The following is a 14516-nucleotide window of genomic DNA, read 5'->3' on the forward strand; positions in this document are numbered from 1 at the left end:
GGTCGGCTCAAGGGGGAAATCTCCCCCACTATCCAATATGGCCTCCTTGGAAGTTGACCAAGTTCCAGGGCAAGCTAAGTGGGCAACATTAACTCTTGCTTTAAATGTGCTGAGCTTAGTCCCTGCCTCAGTGTTGGGATCCACACTGTTCACATTCTCAACGACCAAGTCAGGTGCCAGCTCCCATGGTTCGGCCTCCAAGGCTGATCCGATCGCACTGCCTCCGGAGATGGACACTTCCTCATCTGAGGCATTGACATTGCTGGTCACCAACGTTCTCTCCCTAGCAGAAGTGTGCTGCACCGACAATACGTCCGAGGTCTGCTTGATCCGAGGGCCAACTACAAAGTCTTCCAACTCCTTATCCAAATGACAAGGACATAGGACGACTGAAGCAGCTGGGACCCGGATAGACTTCGTTACTGAAACCTGGGCCCCCTGTCCCCCTACTGGGCGTCTGAACGTCATAGGGACCTTCTCCTCTCCCAAGGTCATCGTGCCATGCTCCAAATCTATGTGAGCCTTCTGCTGATGGAGAAACTCCATACCTATCAGCATTTGGTCCTGCAGGGGGGGGGGGGGGGGCACATACAGGTCGACATTATGTTCCGTGTCTCCAAGGCGAACTGCCACAGGGCCAATGATGAAGCCCCTCATCCTGGCATTTCCCCCTGCCTGGACCAAGGTCACATGCTGCTTGATGGGAGGCTTGGGGTCGAGCTCCTCGTAGACCCGGATGGACAACACACTCACCTCCTCTCCAGTGTCTACCATTGCCTGTAGTCTTGCTCCCTGGACTACCATTTGGACCATGAATCCGGTGGTTGGGCGTATCTGCCCTATTGGCACAGGCGAGTCTTCGTGGGATTCTCCCGCATGCCGGAATGGCATATCCGCAGTCTCGTTCTCCGCTTGGCCACTGACCACCCCCAGCCCACATTCCTCCTTGGGCTGAACCTGCGCCCTAACTGGCTCCGGGCACTCGCTAGGCTCGGACGCGGAGTCCGCGCCTACCTGCTCCTCCTGAATGGGCGAGGGCTCCAGATCCGGCAAGTCCTCCGAATCCTCCACACCTCCCTGGTTCTCTGCCCCAAAACCGGGCAGTTCCGGCACCACGATATCCTCAGGGAGCCTGAATCCCGACAACATATCCCTGGGAGAGGGCTCGTATTTGTCCTCATCCCACCCTATGACCCAGTCCTCGGATTCCTCCTCATCGGGTGCCTCCCTGAACCGCACTTGGAGCGTGCCCTTCCTGGAGCGGGGCATGCAGGAGAGCGCCTGCCTGTGTCCTCCTATAAACCGACTTGTCCCCGTGCAAGCCTCGCACGGTCCTGGCCTAGCTGAGGAGCGCTCTGGAGTTAACATCCTCACTTCCCGCTGCGTAGGCCCTCCACTACTAAACTGTGGCTGACGGGTCTTGGCTCCCCGCCCCCTTGGTTCTGATGAACACGGTTGTGCGTCTGGACCATCCCTAGGCTTCACCTTGGTCCCCTGGCCCTGGTTCGCCTGTTTTCCCCCGCCATTCCGGGCATTCCCGCTTAAAATGTCCCATGGCCCCATATTTGAAGCAGACTGCTGGCTTTCGGTTGCCGTTTGATGGTGGCGATGAAGGTCTCCGAGAGAGGGTCCGCCCTCGGATTTCCTTCTCTAACTCCCCAAGTCGCTGACGCATCTCCTTGAGCTCCTTGTCAGGATTGGGAGCTTCAACCTGAGCAACCCGCCTCACATCCCTCATGGGCTTGGATGACTTCATCTGCCGTGAATGTTGATAGTACTGCATTCGGTCGACTGCTTCCTCAACTGTCTTGGGCTGGCCGTCCAGGGCATAGTCCTGCATCCCTGTCCTCAGCACCATAGCACAGCTGTGGGATGGCATAGACATGTACATCCGGCACAGACGGAAAAGTCTGGGTGGCCAGGGTAAGCACCCTGTCAGCCCAATGTTGCAATGACTCGCCCACATCCTGTGATGCTGACTGAAAGTTCAATTGATGCGTGAAACCTGGTGCAGATGACCCAAAACGTTTCTCAAACCGCACAATGATGTCAGCCAAAGAGAGACCGCGGTCCGTTTCCATCAACAGGGTGTAGTAGTCACTGGCTGTCCCCTCCAAGAAGAAGCAGAACTGGTCGTGTTATTCCATCTCGGTCCACTGTTGGCTGCGGGCCAGGCGAATGAACTTGTGCAGGAAGGACTTCCAGCTAGAATTTCCATCGTACCGCAAATCCTTCTACTGGGGTGCGTTTCTACTGAAGCCCATCGACTGCTCCCCCACACAAGAGTACTGGGGGACCTGGTACATGATGCGAGATGCTGGAGCTAGTCCCTGGGCAGAATGCCCAGAGAATGGTGTGTGTCGTTCTGGTTCACCTAACTGGGGTTGAATGTGCGCTACGCTACCCCCCAACCCACAAGCCGTGGTACCAGGGTAGGTGAAGGGCCCCTGCTGTTGATAGGAAGGAGTCATCATGGTAGGGTAGGGCATATGTGTGCTAGCGTAACCACTAGGCATGGGAGGTATCAAAGGCTGGGTGTGGGGGGCATTCCCCCCAACCCAAGGGTCTTGCACATAGGATGGGTAGGCATGAGAGACTGGGGACCCTGTAAGGAGATCATAGCTCTGGCTGGGCTGTGGGGATTGGTAATTCCCGTAGGTAATCCCTGGCTCCGAACATGGGGCAACTGGGGAATACGGTCCAGGAGTGGGGTGCTGCAAGCGTGAACCCAAGGCCATCCGGGGCAAACCCTGACTAAGCTGGCCTAGGGCCTGATCATCAACCCATGAATAAGGGGGTGGGGCTGACCTCCTTGACACTGGAGTGTAGGAATGCAGAGAAGGGGTATGATATTCCGGGAGACTCCCAGAGCTGGGTACATGACCACCCCCCTTGACTGGAGTAGGCCTCACCGGGACCTTAGGAATAACTGAGCCCCCATCAGGGGACAAGAAATCATCCTCCCACCTATCCCAATCGCTAAACCCTGGGGTATCATGTCCAGACCCTTTCTTGGGCGGATCTAATCCCATTAAATTCCCTGGGAAGTCACACCTACGTTGCATATCCCAATCTAAGCTATATCCTTCATCAGAGCCAAACTGCGTGCCAGGAAATCGGTCACCTTCCCTGGAGCCAAACTGCGTGCCACTAAACCTGCCACCCTCTCTAGAGCCAATCTGCGTGCCACTAAGCCTGTCATCCTCTTTAGAGCCAATCTGCGTGTCACTAAGCCTGTCACCCTCTCTAGAGCCAAATTGTGTGCCACTAAGCCTGTCACCCTCCCTAGAGCCAATTTGCGTGCCACTAAACCTATCGCCCTCTCTAGAGCCAATCTGCGTGCCACTAAGCCTGTCGAGTCATCCTCTCTAGAGCCAATCTGCGTGCCACTAAGCCTGTCACCCTCTCTAGAGCCAAACTGCGTGCCACTTAGCCTGTCACCCTCTCTAGAGCCAAACTGCGTGCCACTAAGCCTGTCACCCTCTCTAGAGCCAAACTGCGTGCCACTAAGCTTGTCACCCTCTCTAGAGCCAATCTGCGTGCCACCAAGCCTGTCATCCTCTCTAGAGCCAATCTGCGTGTCACTAAGCCTGTCACCCTCTCTAGAGCCAAATTGTGTGCCACTAAGCCTGTCACCCTCCCTAGAGCCAATTTGCGTGCCACTAAACCTATCGCCCTCTCTAGAGCCAATCTGCGTGCCACTAAGCCTGTCGAGTCATCCTCTCTAGAGCCAATCTGCGTGCCACTAAGCCTGTCACCCTCTCTAGAGCCAAACTGCGTGCCACTTAGCCTGTCACCCTCTCTAGAGCCAAACTGCGTGCCACTAAGCCTGTCACCCTCTCTAGAGCCAAACTGCGTGCCACTAAGCTTGTCACCCTCTCTAGAGCCAATCTGCGTGCCACCAAGCCTGTCATCCTCTCTAGAGCCAATCTGCGTGCCACTAAGCCTGTCACCCTCTCTAGAGCCAAACTGCGTGCTACTAAGCTTGTCACCCTCTCTAGAGCCAATCTGCGTGCCACAAAGCCTGTCATCCTCTCTAGAGCCAATCTGCGTGCCACCAAGCCTGTCACCCTCTCTAGAGCCAAACTGCGTGCCAGCTAGAAACCTCGAGCTCACTTCCCCACCTGTGGCATCCCTTAACCTACCTCCCCCCTCCCCCTCCCTTAAACAGGAAGCCAAGGACGGCGTGAAATAACGTTCGCCACCGCCTGAGGATACCTGGGAGTACGCGGGTACATTCCGCGTGACCACAGGTGTGTCCGGGTGAGGGCGCAAGCCCAACCCACGTAACGCCTCATCTATAGACATATCCATCTCACAAGTAAATAATCCACAAAAAATGTATCAAAAATGCAGTAATTAATAAAAATCCCTGTTAATCTTTAAAATCGAAATTTATTCCCGAGTAGAAAAAAGAAAAATCCCAAATCTGACACTACCCGCCAATATGGCGACATAACAACGTGACTGGGGAAAGCACAAAAAAAAAGGCAATAACCCACCCAGGTAAGTCCGCGGCCTCGAGTTGGGCGCCAATGAAGTATCTATAGTCTTTATTACTGTGTATCTACATAAACATGAGTCCCGAGGACTTAACTGCTCTGCCTGCTGTCGGTCTCTAAGCTTCGGGTAGGTCTTCTTGTACGTCTGGCATGTACCATAACCGCGGGAAATCTCCTCGTGCTGCCGGATGTTGATCCTCTGCAATCCGGGGATAAACAAGTCGTACTGGGGAAGACTCCCCAGATACTACAGTTTGTACGGGCCATCACTTTTTTGACATAGACGTTTGATATTTTAAGGTAAAATGATATCATTCTTAGGGCAATTTTTTTATTGTCTGGACCACGACTTTTCTGTCTTTTGACATAGGCCTTGATATTTGATATAATATGTTGGTACATTCCATGATATTTGGTATGTTTGGTTGAAGCACATCATATAGGTGACTGTTATGTCTTCCAACAGTCTGTTGGAATTCCCATGGACACCAATTGTGCTCCTTTGTTAGCTGACCTGTTTTTATATTCATATATAAAGCAGAATTTATTCAAAAACTTCTACGTGAGAAGAAAAAATTCTCTTGCTGTGGCCTTCAATTCGACATTTAGATATATCGACGACGTTTTATCTATTAACAATAACTTTCATTCATATGTGGTAGTTTGGGTTTTATTTTTACTTTTATTTCTGGATTTCGGTCTCGATGTAAATTATTCACCCATTGTATTTGACCACGCCCACTTTGTTTTTTAGCCAATAACTTTAATGACAATTTCTATTGTTTAAGCTATATAAAGCAATGCAGCTTACTATTCGTGGAAACGAGACAGCTGGCCTTGCTAGCTACACTTCTCCTTCCATTCTTCCTATTTTGGAATTACGTTTTGTTCGTCTACTTTGCTCCTTTTTAACTTACTAAATTATTATTACCTTTGGGTTGGGATAATTTCTTGATAGATTCTAGGCTAAGTTTTAGGATTTAGGAGTGTGTATTTGTCACATTAATACTGGTAATAAATTCGTAAAGTGTTATTTATCTTATTTTCATTTCCATTTGAATTTATTTTGAAGTTTCTAATCATAGTGTAGTTGGGTCGTTTCGAAGTCGCCACTATCAAATCAAATAAAACAAAACACAACGCGAAGTACAGACTATACGAACGCCAGACCTGCTACACATATGTCGATTCGATATATCCCTGTGAGTTCGAAATAAGACACCACAGAGTCGTCCACTTCTGCTTCATACTTACATATTTTATTGAAAGTAGACATTAACGGCAAACTGACAACTCAACTGTATGACAAACAGGATGATTTCAGCTTCTCCATCGTCAACTTCCTGGGCATATTTATGTAGCAATATTCCATTGTCACCTGTGTTTAGATCTCTCAACTGATTCGATTTGCAAGAGCTTGTTCTGTGTATGACCATTTTTGAAATCGAGGCAAGCTACTCACAAACAAATTGAAGGTACAAGGGCGTCAACACTCTGGATTAAAGTCAGCATTTCGCAAATTCTATGGTTGTTATAACGATCTAGTTTGTCAACACAACCTATCATTGGGTCAAATGCTGTCTGACGTGTTTCATACCGATTGTTAAACCGTTCTTGGCACACTGATTTTGACTACGGATAACTCCGTTTACCTGATCGGGATATAGGGCTCACGGCAGGTGTGACCGGTCAACAGGGGATGCTTACCCCTTCAAGGCACCTGATCCCACCTCTGGTGTGTCCAGGGGTCCGTGTTTGCTCAACTCTCTATTTTGTATTGCTTATAGGAGTTATGAGATTGATCACTGTTCGTTATCTTCACCTTTCATGTATCGTAGCTCTTAGTGTTATACTTTAAAGATGATCCCTCAAATGTTTTTTTAACCCATGGAAAATGAAAGGGGAGACATTAGTTAAAAATAATGTGCTAAAACAATTCTTCCTAGTTATCCTGGTATTTTACTTTTCATCAGTTTTCTACAAAACTCTTTGTAATATTACTTTTCCAAGTCATGAAGAATAAAAAAAAAGAAAAGAATATATGAGATATTTCATCAATAATGGGGCGGTCCTTCGGATGAAACCGTAAAAACTGAGGCCCCGTGTCACAGCAGATGTGGCACGATAAAGATCCCTCCATGCTCGAAGGTCGTAAGCGCCGAGAATAGGCCTAAATTTTGCAGCCCTTCACCGACAATGGTGACGTCTTTATGTGAGTGAAATATTCTCGAGCGGGACATCATGGACATTAAACAGATATACAATCAACATATTAAAAATAGTACCAAGTGAGCATTTATGTTCACCAGGTTCCAATTATCTGATAGAAAGGAGCAAATTTTCAATTGAATACCATACCTGACATATATTTGTAAAGGTTGTCATATATACAGTATATATTTTAAAGTAAAGTAGTGTAAAAGTGGTTATTTTCGCTGGGGGTTAAGTACGTGTTTTACCACGTCCAACATTATGCGTGGGGAAAAATACACGGTACTAGCTAACGGAATATAATATAGATTATAATATCAAATATTCATAAGTATATGCGTGATGAAGTTTAAGCGTGTATTATGTGACCGCGTAATTAGTGTAATCTTCCTCCACTCGTAAATAACCACTTTTACAGAATACTATAACCCCAAAGACTTGAAAATATTACACTTAAAATCTGAAACTGTAAATTTTGAAATAAAGTGTGTGAAATGCTTAAAATTACTACTAAGAAGAAAATTAAATACCTTTCTTGGATTTCATCAAGCAAATAATCTGTATTCTTAGCCAACTTTTCTTGTTTACAAAATAATGCAAAGTACTTATAATGCTATATTGTCCTGGAAAGCTGAAAGTGTCTACTTTTCTTGATGTTATTCTTGAAACTGTATCATTTAAAACAAACAAGATATCTGCTTCCATATGTGATCAATCTCATAACTCCTATAAGCAATACAAAATATAGAGAGCTGGGCAAACACGGACCCTTAGATGTACCATAGGTGAGATCAGGTGCCTAGGAGGAGTAAGCATCCTCTGTCCACTGGTTACACCCGCCATGAGCCATATATCTTGATCAGGTAAACGGATGTGGTTTGATGCGGCCACGGCACAAGCAAGGTTCGAACTCACGACATCCCGATCACCAAGCGAAGGTATGGAGCGCCATATCAACATATACTCAAATAATTGAAAATATCTGTAATTATTTGAAGACAACCTATCTTTGGGTCAAATGCTGTTTGACGTGTTCTCGACACACTGATTTTGACTACTGACTACTCCATTTACCTGATCGACAGAGGATGCATACTCTTCCTAAGCACTGGTATATCCAGCGGTCCGTGTTTGCCCAACTCCTTATTTTATATTCCTTATAGGAGTAATGAGATTGATCACTGTTTGTTATCTTCACCTTTCATGCTACACACTAATTTCCCAATTCCATTTTGCGCTTTGATCAGTAAACCCGTTTAATCAAAGTGCAAAATGGCAATGAGAATTGAAAAGAAGATACAAGAGACAGAATCCACGAATTGACAGGAAACATTTCTCATCAGTGTCATTGTGTTTGTTTTGGGGAGTAGATCAAAGGAAGTGTGGATTCAATCGACAGTAAACTGACGGATTGCAGTTAAATCAAAATATTGTGAATACAGAACAACCAACGTACTTCCGGAGAGAGTAACTTCCCTTTTATGAAACCTCAGCGTCGAGACTATAGTTCTTTAGTGCAAAAGGACAACAATTTGAATGTACATGTAGTAGATGCCTTAATTTTATTTTCTAATACTTGGAAACTAACTTTAAAAAAAAATCTTATTTACATTGAACTAAAATCATGAAATTGTATTTGTTAGCCAAAAGAGATTAGTGCAAGTGTTTTCAATAACCAGGTTAACACCACAAGCAAAATTATCATTTATTTACAGAAAGACACATGAAAAAGTTGGTTTCAATGTGTCGAACATAAGTTTTGGTGAAATTCCTTTATTTTCTCATAATAAAGTCATTAATTGTATAATTCTCTATGCTAAGCAATATATTTTCATTTGTTTATTGCAAAATAAAATGCCAAATCTGGGTGGATTATTATGTCATTTAAAGATAAAATATAAAGTGGAAAAATATGCTGCAAGTCAAAATTTTAGATTGAATAGTTTTGAAAAACAGTGGTCATTGTTTCAAAGTATTTTTGATGTGTAGCTGTTATTACACGTATTTTACTCATTACTCTGTTTTCCCGCCTCTCATCATATATATTGTATAGACTTCGTTATAAACAACGCAAGTAACCACTCAACTTAATCAGTTCTTTTTATGTGTACAATGTATGCGCTCTTTGAAAGTGTTCAGGTGTAGAGAGTCAGAGTGGTGTGTGTGTGTTTCAAAAACAAATGCTATATGTATTTATATTGACTTCAATGTTTGTTTGTATGAAAGAAGAATAAAGAAATTAATTCTAATGTTTGGGTTTTACATCCCCGGAAGAATTTTTCACTCACATCGATAGCTATAGATGGCGTACCATGAATTTAGACTTAGATATAGGGTCTTAGTAAAAGAAAACAGATGAATCGTTTTCTATTTAGCGTTCATTGACAATTTGTCCACAAAATATGAAATATATTAGTACATATACATTATGTAGAATCGTTAACATACATTAAGCTCCAATATAGCACTGCGGGAGACAAATGCGTGATGTACTTTCGTTTCACGGCACGACAATTGTCCTTTTTGTGGGTCACGGTGAATAAACCCTGTGGGGAACGGATTTTTAAGGTACACAAAGGATTACTTTTACATATGTAGATTAATAACTGTGTCAGATATCCGAGGCGGTGGGTGGGCGAAATACGGGAAATTGAAAGGAAAATGATATTCGAAGCTACGGAGAGGTCCGACATCATATCCATTCTTGCTAGAATATAGTAATTTTACAATATATTTTTTAAATGGAACAATCTCCCTTGCTTACATGTATATCGAAATGTTGAATGTTTTGACACACTTGTGTTGCTACAAATAATCATATTACATGTACAACTTGTTTATAAATTATGCATGCCAATTGTTCACATTCTTTTTGAGTACTTCCTGTTCTAACGTTTTCACTTCAAACACTCCTTTGCAATTAGAGTGGCATGTTTTATCCTTGGCCATCGTTAGATGTAGACCATCATGTAAGTTTTCTAAACGTTTCTGAATTAGTTTTGAACATTATACATTCTTTTATAACCATGACATTTCCTAGTAACTTTCCAATTGATACATTTTTTCATTTTGCCCATATGCAAAACCATGTGAGTAATTTTCTTTCCTATTTTTTGTAGCCTTCTACAATTCATACGTTAGCATACATGTACCTGTGTAGACACTATAACACTGTTTAGAAATCTTGGGTGTTCACAACCCCATACGCGGTTTTCTGCTAATGACAAGCCTTTCTTTACAGTCTTATGAAATGCGCGCGCATTCAACTCACTCTTGATATTGACAAACACCGTGTTCACAAACACGACTTGGGGAGTCAAGTTTTATGTAAATACCAAGTGTATCTTACGTAAAAATATATTCAATCCACTTATTTATAGAATGTGTCTATTTCTATAACTAAAACTTTCGCTCGATCAAAAATCCTTAAAGACCCTTTGTCCAGGAATTCTATGTGCCAATTTTTAAATGACCTAAGGCAATTCCACCCTTCCAGAATCATAGGTTCAATCTTATATTTGATTGTTGATTCATCAAATAATATATCTTGGTAACAAATAAAAATGATAAAATAAGTATGTTGCGGTATTAGTATAATTTTTATCAATTAGCACAATATACCTGTTATCAACGTCAGAAAATTGCAATTTTCCTTAAACAGCATCATCAAAATTTCACAAAAACTGTTTGTAACGATGTGATAGTATTCATAACAATTTCATGAAACTTTCTTTAAAAAGTATACAAAATATTTGTGAAAAATAAAGGAAATCTATCGCATAATGGACTTGATAAATAATTTAATGAAAAGAGAGTTATTGCCCATGAATTCAATATTTTGAAACATATAATTGATTATCCATATAAAACTTAGACTTTTGAAATATTTTATGGTTAACAAGATTTTTCACAATGACTATTGAAACAAATTCAAACAAAAACTTATGTTCCTGTCATGTATAAATCTTATTAAATCATTGACTTTGCGAAATCTTATGACGTCATAGGAGAGTGGAACTACGTTAACAGACAACGAAATGATTTCAATGCTCGTATAAACTAATTTGAACATTCAACTCATAATTTTTTTCTTACGTTTTGCTGAAATCGACCCAGTGTTTTTTGAGAAGTCTTAAAATGTGAAAAGCTTACGAGGAGTATCACTGCAGTCTCGTTTCGCAAATTCTATGGTCGTTATAACAATATCACCACAGTCTCATTTAAAGCCAGCATTTCACAAATTCTATGGTTGTTATAACAATATAATTTACTAATATGACCTGTCATTAGGTCGGCTCCTGTCAGACACGTATCATACCAATTGTTAACCCGTTCTTTACACACTGATTTTAACCACGGATTACTCCGTTTACCTGATCGAGGGATCACGGTGGGTGTGTGAACAGAGGCTTACTCCTGCAAGACACCTGATCCTGCCTCTGGTATGTCCAGGGGTCCGTCTTTCCATTCTCTATGCGAGATGTATGAGATAGATCACTGTTCGTTATCTTCACCTTTTCATTCTATTGGTCAGATGTCAGCTACTAAGCAGAACTGACGAGAAAATGTTTATTTTATCTATTTTATTTATATTTTATCACCCCATTTATTTCCATAGACGTTGTCTACACATTAACCAAAAGTGGTACTGACACCTTTGCCAGCATTAGATACAGATGTTCTCCTTTAGGTTTGTTGTGGATTAATTTATCCCGATGATCTGTTCACTTTATACGGTCGTCGTTTTTATCGCCTGTTTGGGGGATATTTTGTTTGCCTGATAAAGCCCTGCCCGGGATTGACCCCCCAAAACCCTATCAGTAGGGTAATTCCTTTTGGACAATATGCTAGCAATGCCTGAGGCAACACTATTCACAGTATTATCACGTGGACTAAAACTGATTTCACGTGAATCGAACCCGTCGTTATTGTCATCATCAATTCGCCGCATTGAGTCCAATGTTCCAAAGTTTACTCTATTACTTGGGCTAATGCTACGTCTAAGAAGGCTATCATCAGTATTGCCAGCTCGCCTTCTTTGGGTATTGCTTCTTAAGTTAGTCATGTCTTCACGCAGCCTGCTAGGTGTCCACGTTACATCGTCATCATTATACATTGATAACAAATCACTTCTGACCACACCACTGTTCCTTTGTAAGTCTGGTCTCGAAAACTCGTCACCTGCCACTTCCGAGGTTAAGAGCCTCTGAATTGGACTGGTGTCTCTTCTCAACACAGGATTCCAATCATCATCATCGTCTGTCCATATTGCAGGCAATGACCCCTGAACTGGATTTGCATCTCTTAGAGCTGAATTTGTGTTTCCTCGCAACCCAGATACCCAAATATCGTCATCGTCTGTCCCTACCGCAGACAATGCATTGGAATCTCTTTGAACAGAAATTGTACCTTTTTGCAACACAGAGGACCAATCATCGTCATCATCAGTCCTTAATCTGGTCAAGAGCCTCTGAACTGGATTTGCATGACTTTGAACAGGAAATGCACTTCTTCGCAACACAGAATTCCAATCATCGTCATCGTCTGTCCATTCTGTTATCAGGGGCCTCTGAACTGGATTTGAATCTGTTAGAGCTGGATTTGTGTTTCGTCGCAACACAGAATCCCAATCATCATCATCGCCTGTCCATACCGCGGACAAGGGCCTCTGAACTGGATTTGAATCTGTTAGAGCTGGATTTCTGTTTCTTCGCAACACAGAATCCCAATCATCGTCATCGTCTGTCCATACCGTGGACAAGGGCCTCTGAAGTTCACTTCTATCTCTTTGAGCAGAAATTGTACCTCTTCGCAACGAGGACAAATCATCGTCATCGTGCGTCCTTAATCTGGTCAAGGGCCTCTGAACTGGATTTTCATTTCTTTGAGCTGGGTTTGTAATTCTTCGCAAGACAGATTTCCAATCATCGTCTTCTTCTGTCCATAATCTAGCCAAGGGCCGCTGCACTGCACTTCTATCTCCTTGAACAGAAATTGTACTTCTTCGCAACACAGAGGACCAATCATCGTCATCGTCTGTTCTTAATCTGGTCAAGGGCCTCTGAAATGCACTTCTATCTCTTTGAGCAGAAATTGTACTTCTTCGTAACACGGAGGGCCAATCATCGTCATCGTCTGTTCTTAATCTGGTCAAGGGCCTCTGAAATGCACTTCTATCTCTTTGAGCAGAAATTGTACTTCTTCGCAACACGGAAGGCCAATCATCGTCATCGTCTGTTCTTATTCTGGTCAAGGGCCTCTGAAATGTACTTCTATCTCTTTGAGCAGAAATTGTACTTCTTCGCAACACGGAGGGCCAATCATCGTCTGTTCTTAATCTGGTCAAGGGCCTCTGGAATGCACTTCTATCTCTTTGAGCAGAAATTGTACTTCTTCGCAATACGGAGGGCCAATCATCGTCATCGTCTGTTCTTAATCTGGTCAAGGGCCTCTGAAATGCACTTCTATCTCTTTGAGCAGAAATTGTACTTCTTCGCAACACGGAGGACCAATCATCGTCATCGTCAGTTCTTAATCTGGTCAAGGGCCTTTGAACTGGATTTGTATTTCTTCGCAATACGGAATTCCAATCATCGTCATAGCGTGACCATATTGTGGTCAAAGGCTCCCGAACTGGACTCAAAACTAGACGTCTTTGAACTGGATTTCTCCCTCTCCTTATCACAGAATTCCAATCATCATCGTCACTGAACGACAGCCTCCTTCTGAGACCTATGTTAGCTGACCCGCGCAATGCTCTATTTGAAAATGCGCTTCCTCTGTGAGATGAACCGGGATTTACCCAGTTGATGTCACCACCTGTGCGCCACATATAGTTTCTTGCACCAACACCAACCATGCGTCTTCGATTCCACTGGGAAATAGGATCGTCATCATCCCGGTAGATGGACAATATACTAAAAATAGAATGTACAACATGTATTACAACTTTACAAGCATATATGCATGTACAGCACACTGCCCAATTATATGAGAATTATCAATGCTTTTACCATATGCATTCATAACCCTCCACTCAAATTTCGATGCATGTTACTAATCCGGAACCAAATATCTTTTTACTGTATCTTTTACGTTACATTCAAAGTTCTCGCTACTATGCATAGGATATTGTCCGCTCCATATCTTGAGAACCCTTTCCTTGAAAGATGTAAAACTTGGTACATCGTTAGGAGTAAATGAACCCTATTGATTTTGTGTTCACATGGTCAAAGGTCAAACTGGACATAGTAATATATTGTATTCTCTATATTTTGAGAATCATTTCCTTGATTGACACCAAACTTAGTACATTGGTACACCTTAAAGAGTAAATCGCCTCTTTTGATTTTGTGGTCACAGAGTCAAAGGGCAATCCACTCTGGACATAGGAAAATATTGTCCGCTCAATATCTTGAATTGTTTTGGCACGACTATCAATCAAATGATACATGAGTATAACTTTTTTCAATCGGGGGTGGTGGGGGGTGGGTGGGGGGTTAGTAGCGTAGATGTTTCTGAAACATTTCTTGCTTATATTTTGATGAAGACAATCAGAATTTATCTTGATTGGTACAATTTTGTACCCTCAAGAGGGGTTTACTTGTATTCTAACAGCCAGGGTTCACTATCAAACCAACTCTGTATCACTATCAATGCTGCGTTACTTACCGTCTAAGTATGTGAATTCCATAAATTAACTATCACTAACTTTTCTGTTCGAAAGATGACTTCCATAACGCAATATTTTATCTTCCGAAATTGAAGAGTTTCTATAGTTTGTTTACATAATTTTAAATTAGC

At 42.8% G+C, this 14516-nt stretch overlaps 2 protein-coding genes across 2 annotated transcripts in view; both read right to left on the reverse strand.

The window, feature by feature from the left end:
* LOC125659626 (2'-deoxynucleoside 5'-phosphate N-hydrolase 1-like) overlaps nt 1-14516 on the reverse strand; it is a 370196-nt gene that overhangs the window by 148947 nt on the left and 206733 nt on the right. The window lies entirely within an intron of this gene.
* The window catches only part of LOC125659932 (uncharacterized), an 11855-nt gene continuing 8620 nt past the window's right edge, over nt 11282-14516 (reverse strand). Inside the window, exon 3 of the mRNA XM_048891743.2 lies at nt 11282-13630. Within this exon, the coding sequence (XP_048747700.2) occupies nt 11443-13630 (2188 nt within the window). The 3' untranslated portion in view covers nt 11282-11442. The remainder of the gene's footprint in view (nt 13631-14516) is intronic.

This window comes from Ostrea edulis, chromosome 9, assembly GCF_947568905.1.
Source record: "Ostrea edulis chromosome 9, xbOstEdul1.1, whole genome shotgun sequence".
Classification (NCBI taxonomy): domain Eukaryota; kingdom Metazoa; phylum Mollusca; class Bivalvia; order Ostreida; family Ostreidae; genus Ostrea; species Ostrea edulis.